The sequence below is a fragment of the Stegodyphus dumicola genome, chromosome 12 (genome assembly GCF_044657685.1).
Source record: "Stegodyphus dumicola isolate Sdum_Otavi_A_Nest chromosome 12, ASM4465768v1".
NCBI lineage: Eukaryota > Metazoa > Arthropoda > Arachnida > Araneae > Eresidae > Stegodyphus > Stegodyphus dumicola.
Genome location: NC_140779.1, coordinates 15665796 through 15684273, shown reverse-complemented (window position 1 = coordinate 15684273; position 18478 = coordinate 15665796). Strand labels below are relative to the sequence as shown.

Genomic DNA, 18478 nt, shown 5'->3' with positions numbered 1-18478 from the left:
TTAGTGTTTAACTATCTAAATCAGCAATTCTCAACCGGTGGTATGCAAGAGAAAAATAGGTGGTATGTAAAGAAACAAATTATTTTTAACTTCTAATATTCTGTGAGCATTAAATTAAACTGTTAAATTCAAGAGTAAATATCTCAACATCCTGTTTACGTTTTTTTGCTAACACTGATAAATTATGCGATCTGAGCTTTGTTCAGGGTCAATAGCCACTCATGGACTTGAACAAAATAATTTTTTATTTTCACAAATATTCTTTTAGCCTTAGATATAATAAAGTTTGTCATATTTGATGCTTTTAAAAGGAGTAATAGAAATGGATGTTGTATTTAATAGGAAATAAAAATAAGTTGCTTAAAAAGATATTCTCATTAATTCTTTTAGAGTTGGATCAACTTATCAGCATGTCTACACTTTATGTTGCCACCATTTCCAGGCTCCTATTGCTCTATTTTCAATAATATTTTTTTTTTTTTTTTTTTTTTTTACACATTGATTTGTCTCTAACAGTGGGTATTTTGTTTTCTTGTTGCTACGCTTGTCTATCTAATCTCTACCTGATTTGAGAATATCGTCATTTGTTTTTTAAGAATATGTTGTGCCAATAATCGAAATGGTCTTTTATCCAGACATTGCATCAATTTTCTCTAAGGGGTTTTCTTTTTCTCGTATACTGTAGATATGGATACTCAAAAGCAAGTGTGCATCGCTGGTCTGTGGGTCACAATCCCATTTGGTTTCCGAAAATTTATAGTGAGGTTGCAAGGTGGATAAAAATTTTAAATGCTGGTATATAACTAAAGGTCAACTGTACGATCAGGGTTGCGGAGCTGTTTTTCGGGGGGGGGGATGTCATTTACATTTTTATGCTCTAGCACTGCCATACAGTTTGAATACTACTGCTCTAGACAGGTCAATCTTGGACATATTTCTCATTCAAATTTCAAAATGTGTTTTTCAAATGTGTTTTGGAAAAACTTAGTTATTCATATCTTTGAAAAATGTTTTAGGTTTGCTAATGTGATCTTTCATAATACAGTTTTCTATATGTAGTTGAGAAGGAACATCTAATACAAGATGTTCAATATTAGTTCATGCTAAACGTTTCTTCCACCATGGCAGATTCTGTTGACTTTACATTCTTTTTGCCTTGCTTCTCTTTTAATCGCTAATATTCATTTGTTCTGCCAAGTATCTTCTTCTTACAAACTATCATCTATCATTCAAATTGGCCTTTTCTGTAAGAATCACATTATAATTTTTTTTGATATAATGTTCCTGGAAAATCCAAATTGGCTTCATAAGATTTTGCTCTTTGTTTCAGTTCTGTACCTGTTTTGATAGTGGATCGCAGTATCATCTGTATAAAGTGCTAGTGTAGTGAGGGGGTTAAGTGGGATGTCGTTCGTATAAATTGAAAATAAAGTGGACGAAAGTAAGCTTCCTTGTGGCAAGCCGGCGGAAGTTACTTTTTGTGTAGAGTGTGTATTGTTATAACAAATGACAAAGTGTCTATCGTAAAGATAGGAATTAATGAGGTTTATGATGTAATCTGGGAAACCCAGAGTGATTAACTTGTAGGTGAGGCCCTGTAACCATACACAGTCAAAGGCTTTCGAAATATCGAGGAAGAGAGCTCCAGTGATGAGTTTTTTCCTTGAGTCCATCTGCTATCATTTCTGTGACATGATACAGTTGGTGCGTGGTGGAGTGTTTACTTCTGAAAACATACTGCTGAGGGATGAGGATGTTGTTGTCCTTTAAGAAGTCTTGTATTCTCTTCAGTATGACAGCTTCAGCTATTTTACTTAGAGTCAATAATAAACTTATCGGCCTGTATGATGTATCCAGGGTGGGATCCTTTCCTGGTTTTAAGATTGGTGCGATGATAGCTGTTTTCCAATTGGTTGGAAAGTACTGCTGTCTTAGCATGGCATTCAGGAGTGTGGTGAATTTGCATAAAATTTTCACTCCCATCTGCTTGATCATTTTGTTTACTGATCTTATCAAATCCAGGAGGCTTTTCCGGTTTTTTCCTCTTCTCGATATAACTAATAATCTCTGATGGCATAATTAAGGGTGTGTTGTTTATGTGTGTTTTTAAATGGAATGGTGTAATGAGGGACATAACTGAGTGTTCTGTTTGAGGGTGGGAAATGTTTTGAGTGCGAAATTGAGAAGCATAGTGATCCACAATAGACTCAGCTTTCTCAAAATCGGTGTAAGCGATCCCATTGGGGCCGTTAATTGGCGGAATATTAGTGTTGCGTCGTTTAAATTTAGAAACAGCACTCCACAGTGAATTATTATCATCTGTGGATAGTGATTCTAAATGTCTGGCCTAGTCAAGTTGTGTATGTTTTTTTAATAGCATCCTGACTTGTTGGTTGAGTTGATTCAGTAATGTTTTGTCCGTAGGACGTGTAAATCGCTGCCATTGCTTGCGTACATGGTTTCTGTTTCTTATCAGCTCATGGATGGCACTGTTCTTATATCTCTTGTCTGCTCTCACGATTTTACTGTTTTTTAATAGAGCATCGTGAAATTCATAAGTAAACTCTTCAGTGAGAGCATCTAACTCATCCCTCGATTGTCTCGTGGTGGTAGGGTACTGAGTGTTATTGAGAGCTTTGGCATATCCTGTCCAGTTCATAATAAGAGCTCTTTTGTGTGATGTACTGTAGGAGTCAGTAGAAATTTCCAGCATTACAGGATTATGGTCCGATGACAATTCTGTCAGACTTTCAACATAACTCGAAGAGTTAATGTTTTTTAAGATGAAAAAGTCCATAATTGATGGTCTACCTATCCCACAGTGTGTTGGTTTATCTGGAACTGCGAGATTAATATTGGCCATTTGGGCAACGTTGTGAATAATGCTTCCGTGTAGATTAATACCCCAGCAATTCCATGTGTGGTGGTGTGCATTAAAATCTCCACCTATAATGACTCGATTGTTTATGTTTAATAATGTTTGTAAATATGCTTTCACAGAATTTACAGGTGTGTGTATAGGAAAATAGGTGGAGATGACTGTGATTGGTCGTGAGGTGTTTGGTGTGAATGTGATACTAAAGCTTCGATAGCTAAAAGCTGTGGTAATGAGGAATGGAGCGCTTAATTAAAATAAGCAGACCTCCTCTTGCGTTGCCTCTTGGTGCATATCTTCCATCCATGGGTCTGTCCCAGTGATGAGTTTCATAATTGAATAATAATCTGAAATAATTTTGGGGGCCAAGCATATGTTCTTGCAGGAGTAAAATATCAGGGGAAACTTCATGTAAAAGCTCCTTAAGCTCATAGGCTTTTTGGAGCAATCCATTTGCGTTCCAAGTGCTAACAGTGAGAGGCATATTATGATTATTCTGACACATTGTTATGGATTTCATTAACAATTTCGTAAAACATAAAAAGTTTGTCAACAGGATCTGATAATAATTTGAGTTTAGGTAAATAGTTCTTAAAGATATTATTCATTAGTCTGATATTACTAATTCCTAAGATATTATTAAATTCAGATATATTTTTCATAAAGCTAAGAAATTCAGAGCCATGTGGCTTCTCCTGGTTATTATGCATGACATTTTCATTTCGTTTAGCATTAGATTTATTGCCTTGTAACATATTCAAATTTTTTAAGGCATTGCTTAAATCACTTACCGTATTTGACGGCATATAAGACGAATTTTTTTCCCTAAATTTGATATCAAAAAAGTTACCTGTGTCATATACGTGAAGGTAATAATTGTTTATTTCAATAATTGTTTATTTGGCTTTTACGAAACGTGAGACCTAAAAGAAACCACACTATTGAAACTTTTTTTCCTTGTGTGTGGCCGTCTAAATAAGGGTGCATCTTATATGCCGTCAAATACGGTAACTTGATATTTTCAGTGGCCTTTGAGGGCACATTTTGTGCAGCAGTAACCAATTTTGGGGTATGCAAGTTAGATTTTTCGTTAAACTTATTAGCCTGGTTTTTTGCCATATCAGCAAAAGAGATGCCTTTTTTGACCAAACTATCCTTTTTTTGTTGATTGATTCTGTTTCTCTGTTTCTAAAGTTTCATTTTTGTCTGTCTTTTGTTTTGCATTTAACACCAACAAGAAAGAGTGTTTCCAGTCCTTTTTTATTAATCTCATCGTATTTTTGAGATGACACGTTCAAAGCCAGCAAATGAAATGAAATATAAAACATAGAAATTTGCTGTGTTGCTGTTGAAAGTTTTGTTTGTAATTCTACAATTAGGACAATGTTATTATTGTCTTTCTGCTAAATGTCAAGTTGTTTATAGTCTCAAATCTCTCGATAGCATGGACAAAAAAGGCACATAATATCAGTAGGTCATTGTCCTGCAGTTACTTCATTTATGGAGAACTTTATACATGGTAAAATTTCTTCATCTTTTTCTGTCCTGTAAAGTCTTGTTTAATTTCATGATTGTTCACAATGGTTCTGTTTCAAATTCCTGATGTCTCAGAAAGCAGTCACTGTGTTATGTACGCATTTGTCAGATGATGACTTTTTTCTCGCTGCTTCCAAATTTCTTATCCTTGTCACTTCCCATCAAGCAAGGGGTACCCTTGTAAACCATTTCAGATAACTTGTAGATCATTTATTGGACGTCATTTCCAGTGCAGCCTCTTCACTAATATCTTTTACATTGTAAACAGTCAATTGCAGTCCCCTATGACCCATGTACTTTTTAATTTTAAAAGTGATCAATATTGCAAAATTTTAAAAACTACAATAAAAACTTAATGAATTAAATAAAAATATCCAGGTTATAATAAAAATTACAGGGTGCGTTGGGCTTCACGTGCCCCCATTGAGTTTTATAGGTCTCGGCTGCATCTCCATCTCTCTTCGGACCTGGCTAGGGAGTTTCCATTTCTTTTGGAAAGATGTCATTAAAAATGATGAATATACTGATAAACAGTTAAACAATTAAAATGAGACTGCTTTATACTACAAAGTGCTATAAACTATATATTTAAATGGAGGGTGGGGTGATCGGTGTTTAAATAAAGATGGACTGTTGTTGCTATTTTGTCCAATGAGTTTGCCAGTTATTGGAAAAACATACATTGCTTCAAATCGTTAATCGTGAAATTCCTATTAGTAATAATTTCTGAGAGAGAAGCTAATACATAGATGACCAGTAATTTGTATCAAAAACAATTTGAAAGTAAATTTATATTATCTGTCAGATGATATTTACAAGGTAAAGGACTCAAAGAAAAAGCATTTTTCCTTAGCAATTGCAGGGCTCATCTTTCTGTCTGTATTTTGCAATTAAGTGATGGAAAAGTAACATAAGTGTTCTTATCCAAGAACATCAGTGCTCTTATGCAGTACTAGATCATAATGTAAAGTGCATTACTATTATGTAAAGTGCACTACTACTACTAGTAGTAGTAGGAAAATGATGAAATCGGAACTGCAAGCTACAGGGTTACTGAAAGCAATGTTTCTGAAAGTTGCCCTGCGTGAAATTAGTTTTGATTGGGGTGAAGATAGCCTTATATCACTTAAGAACTTTCAGGAGAAATGTTTTTGCCTAAAAATTTGTCACACGAAAAGTTGGTCACTGATTTTCGATATTGAAAAGGCATTTAGTTCGACCATGTTCGAAACAATTTATTAGCATGAAAATTTTTGACTGAGTAAATGCAGCCTGAAACATTCCAATTTTCAGTTGCTAAATAGCAAAGTATTACCAGTTCTGAAAAAAATGATATATGTGTTTCTGTCTGTGAAAATGGCATTGATAAATTGTGCATTTCACGCCCAGGTTTCAAAGTTACTAAAGTTGTGCAGGAAATAAGTGAAGGGGTGCCATAGGTGATATGCCAGTCAGTCTGTGAGCAGTTTAATATAAAGAAACACTTAGCAAATTTGTCAAAATAAATGGCCCCTCCGGAAGGTTTAAAATTGTGGTATTGAGCTGTAATTTGTTACAGTACACTTATAATATTACTTTAATCAAATTGTAAAAGTTTCTTTTAATAATATGTTATATTTTACAAATAATATAGTGCTTAATTCTCAGTCAGGGGTGAAAGTTTCATTGCATGACAGTTATATTATAATGTGAGTATAAAACGTGTCCACAAAAGCTTGTAATATAACAAATTTCTGTTACATGTTATAAAAATTTTCTACTAAAAGCAATATTTCATTTATATTGTTCTAACTTACTGTACTGTTTCATTAATTTATTTGCAATTTACGGATAATGTTTAACATTAAAATAATTGGTATTGGGAATGCACTGAATAAATGATCATTTGTTGAAACTTAAAGATACCAGAATTCAGTGGAAGAAAACTTAAGTACATGCCAGTGGTGTAAATAATGTATGGGAGAGATATTATTATTTTAATGAAGGTTAATGAAAGTGTGCTTTGTCCTTGGAATTTGAATTAAGTATTATATTCTAAAGAGAATTTGAATTGAGTTAATGATAATTTACTCAATGTAACCAGTGTTTTAGTTTTTGAATATTTTTATGTGAAACTGCAACTTAAAATAAAACATATGAAAGAGATTTTTTTTAGATGAAAGTTTTGTAGTATTTAGTTTTTACATTATTTCCTTGAATGGATTTTTCATGACTACTTTTTAATTCAAGATAATGTGACATTAAAAAAAAATAATAAAAACAACTGTAAAAGAAGGATATTACTGGATTATAGTATATAGTAATGAGACTTCATCATAACTAAATTCATTAACCTCAAAATGGTTGGTTCTGATAATGAAAGAAGCAATTCAAATTATAGGAATATTATTTGGAACTGTGATTTTCTTGTTTACTTTTGAGATGTTCAAGCTGTCCCTTTCAACATATATTCAGTTTTTTAAGGTTGTAGATAATTATGCAAAATTTGTATGAAATCAGTGGAGAAAAGGTCATGTGCTTCATTAGTTAGTTCACTGCTGGCAGTTAAAATTGCTAGAAGAAAGGAAGAATCACATTTTTTTTTACACATATGTTATAATAGAATGACGAAATTATTGAAATTTCAGGTCATTTTGAGGTACAGAATGTTCAGGAATTGGTACTCTGAGCACTTCTAGGAACATTAGTAGCTGTTATACACCTGTGCATTGATTCAAATAGGCGTTATAACAATAACAAGTATTTCAGCCTATGCGGCTTCAGTTCTATTCCAAAATTCATCTATCAATACTGGCTGGTCGGTACTAGCATGCCAGTCATTCTGCAACCATTCATCGGATGTTGGTGAGAGATCTAGAGAATGCACTAGTATAGGCAAAAGTTGAGCACTTGTGTGCTGAGGAAACATGGCTATTTTGTGAGCAACATGCAGACTCTTGTTGTCCTGTTGAAAGTTGAGAAGATGGTAGCCCTATAGGTATGGCCTAGTTAAAGGCATGAAAACCTCAGTTAGATAAAGCTGGCTGGTCAAAGCACCAGATATGCAGACTAGAGGTAAATGGGATGTGTTTCCAATGATACCCCACACCATCAGTCTAAGTTGGTGGGCAGGTTTGAGAATAAAGAATGAAATTTCCAATATTCATTCTACTCCATGCCCCTACACATAAATATGATCATTGTGATGCTTTAAGCAAAAGTGGGATTTAACAGAAAAGACAGCATCATAGGATTCATGTGCTTACCTGCCTCAATCATTCAATACACCTTTGTAAATCTGATTTCTTTCAGTTGCCAGTGCCTGTTTCTTGGCTCAGGTTATGTGATAGGGCTGCACATTCCATAACAGTAGTATGAACAAGTTACATTATCTAGAGCATTGATGAGTGGAGCTGTTGGAATTTCATAAGTCGTATCTCCTTCTAAACTCATCAAAAGCAAACATTCATGGTGGTCCGTGTAAGCAGTAAATATGCAGTATGACAACCTACGGTCTTAGTAGATTGTGATTCACCTGTGATAGAAATTCAGATATTGCTGGAATTAGTTCTTTCTTTTTACACGAGGCATAATACTACCTCCATTACAAAACAATGAGTAAATCCAATTTTTGAATGAAAAATTGGTGTCTCAGTCTGTCTCTTTATACTGATTGAAACTGTCATTATTTTTGCTTATAATTAGCATATGCTGTAATATGCTAATAATTTGCATTTCAACACTGAAAGAGCATGTTGCAAATCTTGTGTTTTTTCTTTATACAGTCAAAAGTCGTTAATCCGGACTCGTCGGGACTTCAGCAATTCCGGATTATCGGTTTTTCCGGATTATAGATCATCAGTTTAAATCTCGTAAGATGGCATGCAGAAATTCTAAAATTAAAAATATGAAACCGTAATTTATGAAATAAAGAACAATTATGATCTAAAGGGTATCAAAATTTACGAAAAAAAAAAGCTTAATATTTATTTGTTTACTTTATTAAACATTTCTCTCAATGTAAGTTGTTTAAGTTGCTTCATTTTATGTGATAATACTTTCTCTTTAATTCTATAAAAAGACATAATTTCTTGTTCAGTTACAAAGTTCCGCTGTTCAAGTCCCATTAATTGCTGTGCTGAGAATACCGACTAACTTGTCAATCGAAATTTTTTCGTTTTCACTAACCTCTCTGTCACATTCTTCATGTCTTTATCCATTTTTTTGCAGCAATTCCACTTTTTGTTTGTTGGACATCGAAACATACTTTCGTTTTGTAGATCCTTTGGAAGTTCCAGCATCGGAAATTCTATTTGACATAATCGAAAGTTCAAGTTTACTTTTATAAAATTGCTCTTACAGTCTGCAAAAAATAATAAGCCTGATCCAATTCCAAGATTAAGGAACAACGCAATCTGCAACATTAACTGAAATAGATAATTAGATAATTTTAGCTTACACCGTCCGTTATACATTAAACGAGCTGGCGAAAACGTATTCTGCACTTGCGCACACACATATGCGCAGTAGTCAAGGTCTTACGCGCACGCGTAAAACGCCTGTGCGCATCTGCCAACGCAGCGCATGCACAGAAAGTTTTTAGCTTTGAGGTCCGGATTATGGGTGTCCGAATTAACGACTTTTGACTGTACTTTGTATCATTTTAATAGCCAGCATTATATAATATAGTCTGAAATATTTAAGCATATGATCATTTATTGACAAGTAAATAAATAAAGTGAAGTTTAATGGAATTATAGGTTAAGTTATTTTATTTTGGCCAGGTGTAAAATTGAGCAGGTAACTCTGAAATGACTTTTGTAATTTTCACAAACTTTGGTATTATATATTTTGAGGCATAGAATCAAACTGTGAGTTTGAGATAGCTGCACTCAGCCACTTTTTTTAAACATAAAAAATGCGATTTAAATTTATCATTTAGCCATCATGAATAAAATATGTAGAATCATCTCCCCCCATTGTAACTTTTGCTGTTTTCAAAATCAAGTGCCAATGATAAAAAATGAAAATATACAATAAATTTATTGAAATAATAAATTTTGAAACAAGTAAGTTTTAAATCAAAACTGACTCAAAATTTAATGTTTTATGTAATCTTCAAAATATTACTTGTAATTACTGCTAATAGTATGTGATTTTGAATTTTCCAATATAAATTTATAATTTAACTAATATTAGGAAACATTTTATTGCTAATTATGTATTCATATTTTAGTATGTTATATTTTCCAGATTTGTTTCTCACTCTCTCTTTTCCTTTAAAAAAAAAAAAATTCTATTAAGTTCTTTGTGTAGATTGTGTAGTTGATGATGAAATTATGTAATCTGTTTCTTTATTTTATTTTACGGAAATGTTTTCTTTCACTTAATACTGTACTTAAATTTTTTAGAGCATCTGTGCAATAAAAGTAATGTTGAAAAAAATCAAGAGAATGATCCTAGTTATATTCTTCAAAATGTTGATGAAAATGTATGTAAAAAATCTCCTTGGTGTAGTGGAACAGTGGCATCATACTTGCAGCTTTATCCTCCCTGTTATCGTTCTTATTATTATTCGTATGGCATGGCCCCATCTCCAGCTTCTGAACCAACTATTGCAGGTAAAAAACGAAAAAAAAATTAATATATATATACATTTGTATAGTGTTAACTGAATTGCAGTATGGATTAAGGAATTAAGTGGAATCTTACATTGGTCATTCTTGTACATATATATGTTAGCAGTAGAAATTTTGTTTATATTCTCTGAAGATTTCAAACATTATTACTGAAATTGATTTTAAGCCATTTTTAGTCCCTTTCAATCTCCAATTTAAATGAAATATTATTTAAAATTTTGAATTACCTGTATTCTAACAAATTTTACATCTCCTTCCCCTATGAAAACTATGTCTATGAAAACTATTCTAGTTTTGTAATCATGCAGTTGAAATTATTTTTTTGGAAAATTATGTATTTTTTTGTAAAATCGTAATAAATTGTACCAGTTCGGTGATTTGTTATATCTTTGTCACTTGATCAAAAATTTTAATTTGGTGATTCATGTTATTTTTAGGAAAAAATAACATGAAAAATTCAATATTTTACTTCCTTCCCTTCCATCCCCTTAAAACTTCTTAATAAATCCTTTCTTATGAGGCATCTTTTGAATAATTTAATTGCATACTGTAAATAAGATAATGGGTACTATGAAGTATGATATTTTGAAATTCTTTTTAGCAGAAGTGATAAAGTTGCTGTAACGATATTAAATCACCTGTTTGATTTTAGACTAGTATGTTTTTCCTGTCTAATTGCTTCAGAATATTCACATATGTGTAAATTTTCCCAGTTAAATTCCTTTTGTATTTTTTTCTAATTTCCCTACCCCTCGCATTTTTACTCTTACAAAGTTGGATGGTACAGTACAACAGGTTATGTATAATTGCAGTTTTAAAATTGGATTTATTCATTTTTAATGCTTTCTATAATAACTATTTTAACAGCAAATTAAAAATTTTTAATAACTGTAATTATTATCCCTTAATCACTTAGTTTCAGTTTCCGTGGTCATTTTTGAAATAACATTTAAAGGTGGACTAAACTTCAAAATTTGGAAGATTTTGAAACCAAAAAAAAAAAAAAAAAATTCAAAAGAGATTTTGAAAGGTGGGAAAGGCAGGTTTTATAAGAATACAGAATAAAATTTTAATAAAAGGATTTATTTCTTTGAAAAAAATATTTTTATTGAAACAATTAATTTTTAAATTGGAGGAAGGGGAAAAAAATATGTTTTTCTTGGCAATTGTGAGAGGGTAACCAGTTTCGAGAATTAATTTTTCATATTTCAAAAGAAACCATGGAAAAACGTTCAGGCTGAGTACCTTGACAAAAATTTGAAGACATAACGTTTTATTTCTGTCATTAACTTTTATTTCTTTCTAAAAATAGCTTTATTACTGTATTCACGTTTTAATAATAAGTGCTGCTCAACACTAAAAATCTCATGGATTCATTTGAGAAGTCACTCATAACTAATAATACATAATGGTTTGTCATCAATCCCCTTGATGAAACTAAGCTGTGTGAAATCCCTGGAATACTTGTTTGATACAGGAAATATTTTTGTAAGAGTAATAGACTCTACATCATGCAACTGTTTGTTAGTGCTAATTTGAGAATGGTGCATGGTTGCACTTTATTTGATTTTTTTTTAAAATCTTTGCGGCGCACTATACGTATCGAAATTTCAATAAAAAAAGTTGTATGCAGTCTATTTAGTCCTAAAGGCGTATACAAGTAAAAGTTTGTAAAAATAGCACTTACCGTTTTAATTCTGTGGGTGTTTCATGAGGTGGAACACTGCGCCACCAGAGCTTTTAAAAGTGCGACTAAGCGAGCATTGCAGTGAAGCACGAAAATGAGTAGAAGCGTTTGTATAAGAATGAAAAAACTCTGTATTATGGCTGTATACATGGTTTCTAGGATATACACAATATTCTTGAATATATATGGATAAATGAGATAAATATCTATAAACACAAGTTCTATATACAAAAATATTTACAAATTTTCCTATTTCTTAGCTTCGTGAAATTGTTCGAAGCAAGTCACACCTTTTTGATGGAAGCACAAACCACCAATGATTAATATACAATAAAGAAAAATAAGCCTATGATATATACATACATGAAAACTATCTACACAATTATTGAAAATAAACGGGAATGAGACTAAAAAGTGACAGCAAAAAATTCGCGCAGGTCTAAGTAAAGATGGATCAAGCTACTAATAAAATTCCTGCCTAAAAACTACTCTAAAAAAATTCGAGATGCCAATATTAAGGCTTTCATAACACAAAACACACCTCACCCCACAATACTGCTTTGTTTGAATTCATTCCCCCCCCCAACCAAAACAACGGAAACAGAAAACATAAACAACGCATGTTCTCGCCTAAGCACAGATGTTCTAAGCACAGATTCGTGACAGCATGAGATCGCTAAAGGCGCAGTGTTCCCACTAATGGAATACCCGAAATTATGCCTAATTTTTTTTCCAAATAAAATTTTTTATATCATTAAAAAAATAGAGAAAATTACTTGAGAAAAAGTGGATTTTAATAACACATAATAAATGAAAATTCTGTGTCTCCTTGTGATATGCTGCTATCTACTGTTTAAAAAGAAAAGTTCAAAATATATTATAAAGGCATTTTTATCTATTTACGGTTGAATTTAAAGGTTTCAGAAGCGATTCAATTTGGGTGTTCCATGTAGTGGAACACTGAGCCGCAAAGGGTTAATCTCAATTAAAGAGTTTGCATTTAAAACCTTATTTGTTATTTTTACCCGTCATCATTATTACTCTTTACCCATCATCATATTATATATAAGTATTTTTTTTTTTTTAAAGAAAGGGGGAAAAAAGATTAAATGATTTCTCTTTTACAAAATTAATCGTTAAATAAAATGAGCTCAATAGCTTATCAGGAAATGATTTAAAAATGGATGACAAAATTTTGCCCTTAGTGACCGGGAGTGAATTAAGTAAAAGCATATAAAAACATGGCTAGTTTTAAAAGAATTCTAAAAAGTCACCTAATTAACATTTTTTGTTTTATAATCTTTAAAATTTCTTTAAAATTTTTAAAGTTTTATAACATATAATATTTTATGGGAGATAAAGCATAAGACTTAATTATTCATATGATGCTTTTATTATTCATGTGATTAATTATTCATGTGAAGTTATATAAATACTAGACAAACGTGTCAGGTAGTAGGCCAAATTTTTATCCCATCTCTAACTAGAATGTAATAATGCAAAAGGGACATTAAAAATCACATAAAAACAAATCTTTAAAAATATTTCAGCTTGAAATTTCATTACTAAGAAAGAAGAGTAGCAGAAATTAACTTTTGCTGCTTGCAAGCTGAGAATACACTAGTAGCTGTATTATTTACAAATTAAATATTATAAATCTGGCTACTGTGCCGATTGGCCTTCTCACATAATTACAAGTAAAAACTGATTCATCAACAATCAGCACAGCATTCCAGCAGGAAGAAGCAGAACCATTGTACTCCAGCTTTGAGTTGCCTAAGGTTTCTCTTTCAAAACTTAAATTTTTGCTTATTTAATTTGCATTTCTTAAAAGATTAAAAAATAGAGCTTTGATTAACATAAACTTTACAATGTATAATTATTATACCATAATTTTGTTTTATTAATTGGTTTAAAGGTTGAAATTAATATGCAGTAAAGAATTATTTAAAAAAATTCAAGCATCTTTAATGTTATTAAAGTTATTCTTTTTGCTTTGGTTATTTTCAGAAGTGCCATTAGATTTATCTTCTGCTGGGGAAAGCATTGCTGAAAAGATTGCTATGCCTGAAAATTTACCAGAAGATATAACTGATGTCTCCCAAACAAACACAGGTACTGAATAGCAATATACGATTTATTGTGTTTTACAGATAAATTAAATGAAAATAAAATACTATCCAGAAAATTAAATGAAAATAAAATACTATCCAGAAAAAAAAAAAAAAAAAAAAAATAGTACATGCTGTGTTATGATAATTTATTTGCATAAGATGGATTTAATTAACCTTGCAAGAATTGGAGTCTTAATAAATTCCAGAATCCTTTTTTCCCTCTTTTAACTTTTTCTATAACTGAGCCCCTTCTTTCCAATAAATAAAAAATAAAAAGTATGTGGTGAGGTTATCCTATTCATAAAAAATTGTTAATGGTTTTATGATTGGAGATAAAATTTGATGTCTTTCTATTCCTTAAATAATAAAAAGCTTGATTATTAGGGGGGGGGAATTTCAGAGTAGTTTATCCACTTCCACCTGGTTAATAATTGCAACAAAATGGTGTTACCAATTTGTCAAAAAAAAAAAAAAATTAAAAACTATTTAAAATTTTAAAATTTATTAAAAGTTTTTAAATATTTTTGCGGGGGGGGTCATTTCGTTTTTAAATATTTTTATTATAAATTGTAAACAGCATTGTTTCATGTAAAAGCTCTGTTAATTTAAGTTAAATTAAAATAAGAGAAGTTTGATAAAATGTATAGTATACATATATTAAGAAGCTATTAAATTAATTTAGACGCACATTGTGATACTTCCTTGGCGAAATGAAGCAACTCCAATGATGGAACACAGCAATAACTTTTATTTAACACTAAAAAAAATGGCGACATACAAACAAGAAGAGAAAACATATTCTAACATTTAAAAATAATTTACATTCTTCGTGCGAGAGTCGCACGTGGCACTCGAGCCTATTTTCAAATATTGCCATTCACAAATACCTTAATGTTCATCTATTTAAATTATTTAAACTACAAGATTTTAATATTATTTAAAGCTGTTACAACATTAATGCAAAGAAAAAAAAAATATTGTAAGCCAGTAAGCACATGTACATTTATGTCATTCAGTTCATTAATGTATCATCACATTATAAGTGAATGAAAATTTAAAATATACTTTCCTCTGAAGAAACCCTAAACTTTTTGTAAGAAAAATATATTGTGTAATTAAATATAAACTATAGAAGTAAAACTATGATTGGTAATTCATTGCATTCACTGTTCATTTTTTATTACACAATCATTTTGCATGCAGCTGACATATAAATACTAAAGTTTTTTTTTTAATTATTTCTTTCATATATAATTGCTTTGATTTTATAAAAGGTATCAAATAATAGACTGTTCACTTTGCTGTAACTTTTTAAAATTTAAGGCAGTGTATATGCTGGTAACGTATGGTTTCTGTGGTTTTTTCAGTATGTAAAATGGTTGTAAGCCACTTTCCCGACAAATTGTACTTCATACTGACAATAGTATTCCATTGGAATATTTAAAAATATAACATCCTCAAATAAAAATAAAAGTTTTACTAGCTATGTACTGCTGTTGACTGTTTTTTTGTTCATCTCCTACCAAACAGTTCTGGCAATCATGCTATACCTCTGCAAGATTGCCTAAAATGAGAGATGAATTACTGATGTGAGGGTAGAGAATATCCTCATTATAATATCTAAAAATTTATTTCTGCTAGTAAACATTTATAATTGTTCCAGTGCAAATTCATCGATGCCCAGTACAATAGTCTATTTCTATTATAACAGTCTATAGTCTATTTCTACTAAGTGTACGATAGTCTATTTCTTTAGAATAGGTATCCTGATGATTTTTTCCCTTCCTCAAATCATGACGCATAACCATGGCAACAACTGCTGTGGAAAAAAAGATTGAATCCTTTAATTTGCTAAAATCCCTTAATTTTCTGTTATCAGTGATGATGACATACATTATGATCATAGTTAAGGGAAGGGCCATTATGACCTTCAAGTGCCTATTTTAAAGTAACAGATTATAGCGAGAGTTGTGGTACAGCTCAAATATTCAGAAAGCTTGGAATATGCTGGGTACATTAATGTAGTTCTCACTAGAAAAGCTAAATGAATGCTAGAAGAAATTTGTAATCGAAATTTATAAAAACAGTCATTTTATTTGATATCACATTGCATATCAAAAGCCTACATTTAATATTTCTGTAAGATTTTGAAAGAAATCTCTATCCAGATAATTTTCAGCACTACAAAGGGAACATAGTTAGTTCAAAGATGTGTCTGTCCAGTAAAGTGGAAAAAAGATAATGATTTCTTCTCTAATCTCTCCTATCCAACATCCATAAAGAATGCTTTCATTTTCCCCAAGGTGGGCAGGGTGAATTTGAACAAGTGGGTAAAATTTTAGGGGGTAAAGGTAGCTATATGAGCAATATTTGTCATAGAATGTTTGGTCAAAATGCAAGTAGTGAGAAATTAAAGCGTAGTTTCCCACTGACACATTTAAAGAATTAACACAATGAGAGGAGATACTTCAGAAAATATTGTATTAACAGAGCACACTCATAGAAATTGCTCAAAAGACCTTCCACCAGCTGTAATGCAAGCTTCACACCTGTGGGATAGGGATTGATGCACATTTCCCGATTCTGGCGACTAGATCCATATCATCGGTTTCAGTGGGGCACTCGTAGATTAGTCCTTTTTCATATGGCCACACAGGAAAATGTCCAAATTAATGAGATCCAGTGATCTTGGTGGCAAAGCTATGGGACCACCTTGACGAATCCATCGCCCTGTGAACTTTGCATCTAAAGTGTTCTGCATATCTGAACTGAAGTTTGCAGGCACACCACCATGCTGGAACCACATTCTTGACCTGATGGGTGTTGGAATCAGATGGAACAGCTCCGGCAACACCTCTCATAGGAATGTGTGATACAATTCGCCGTCCAGATGGGGTAGCAGTAGGTATGGGCCAACCAAATGGTCATGGAGGATCCCTGGCCAAACACTTATGGAGAACCGCCACTGGAATGAATGTGAATGTGTGACATGCAAGTTCATAGATGCCCATGTGTGTGATTTATGGGTATTAAAAACACCCTCACAGATAAAAGTGCACTTGTCCATATACAGAACATGTGTACCAAAATTCTGCTGCTCTGCATTCTGATGGAGGTATCAACATGCAAATTCGACATGTGGCTGAAAGTTCACTGGTTACAAAGCTTGTACCTTCTGTGTACGATAGAGGTGCATGCCTTCCTGCTGTAGCACATGGTAAACTGTCATTTGGGACAACTTTACAGCATGGAAAACTGTTTGTGTGATACATCCCAGTTGATCTTTTGCATTATGCAGAAAGAATAAATAAAAAACACAGTTATGAAGTGGTTTGTAATGTCTAGCTTTCTTGGCCAATCACTGTTCTTGTTCTGAGAACCAATCAAATGTTAGTAACTGACCTTGCAGTTACAAGTAGGAATTTTTGTAAAAATTTTTAATATTTAGTCAAGAAGCAATGACATCAAATAAAAGAGTAGACTGGACACCTAGAAAGAGATGTAATATTATTGTGTTACGAGAAAGTGGTTTTTCCTATACTGAAATTGAAGACAGGTGGGTGGTTCAGTGACTACATCTGGAGTCCGAAAGTTTTGTTTACGATATCAGGAGACAAATTCAATAAAAAATAAAGAAGGAAAAGACCAAAAAAAGGTGCACCACATCTATTGATGACAGAAGAATAAAAAGACTATGTCTCCAAGGTAGAAAATGTCATCAGCGGCCATCAGAATTGATCTGAATGATGCTGGTGTTTCTGTCAGTTCAAGACAATCAGGAGAAGATTAGCAGATGTTGGACTGAGAGGTAGAATTCCACGAAAAAAGCCTTATCTTAAGTTTCAGCAACGAAAAAAAAAAAAAAAGACTGCAGTGGGCAAAGGAACACATTAATTGGACAGATGATCAGTGGTCACAAGTTATATGGAGTGATGAAACTAAGATATTGTTATTCGGTAGTGATGGGCGAAAATATGTAAGACGTAGAATAGGACAAGAGCTACATCCTGACTGCATTCAGCAACTGTGAAGAACCCAGTTAGTGTTATGATTTGGTCATGCATGTCAGCAGATGGTATTGGTCGCCTTCATGTCATCGATGGGACACTGAATGCCAGAAAATACATTGACACTATTCTAGAACCAAAACTTCTACCTTCCATCAGAGATCTCTTTCCCAACAATGCTTCGTTTATTTTTCAGCAGGATTCTGCTCCTTGCCACACAGCCAAAATATCGAAAGAGTGGTTTCGTACAAAGAGCATTAAATTGTTGTCATGGCCAGGAAACAGTCCTGACATCAATCCTATCGAAAATTTGTGGCACCGTTTGAAAACTTTTGTCCGAATGAGGCGCCCATCAAATAAAAGGAAATTAATTGAGGCTATAATTGTTTTCTGGCATCATTTAATGATGAAAGAAGAGCTTAAAACTCTTGTCAGCTCAATGAAATGTCGATGTGAAGCTGTAATAAAAAATAAAGGGTACCCTACTAAGCACTGATGACTCACTGCAATCATCACTATCTAATGTATATTGTTAACTATTATCGTTTAACTTTTTTTTTTTTGTATTGCAAATAATTGAATTTTGTGTTTTGTATTGAATTCAGTAATAAATTCTCTTTAAAATGATATATACAAGTTTG

At 32.3% G+C, this 18478-nt stretch overlaps 1 protein-coding gene across 2 annotated transcripts in view; it reads left to right on the top strand.

Moving 5' to 3' along the window:
* LOC118198050 (uncharacterized) overlaps positions 1-18478 on the top strand; it is a 106724-nt gene that overhangs the window by 86912 nt on the left and 1334 nt on the right. For both annotated transcript variants that reach the window (XM_085827491.1, XM_085827492.1), the window contains exons 10-11: positions 9802-10011; positions 13727-13831. In XM_085827491.1, the coding sequence (XP_085683617.1) occupies positions 9802-10011; positions 13727-13831 (315 nt within the window). The remainder of the gene's footprint in view (positions 1-9801; positions 10012-13726; positions 13832-18478) is intronic.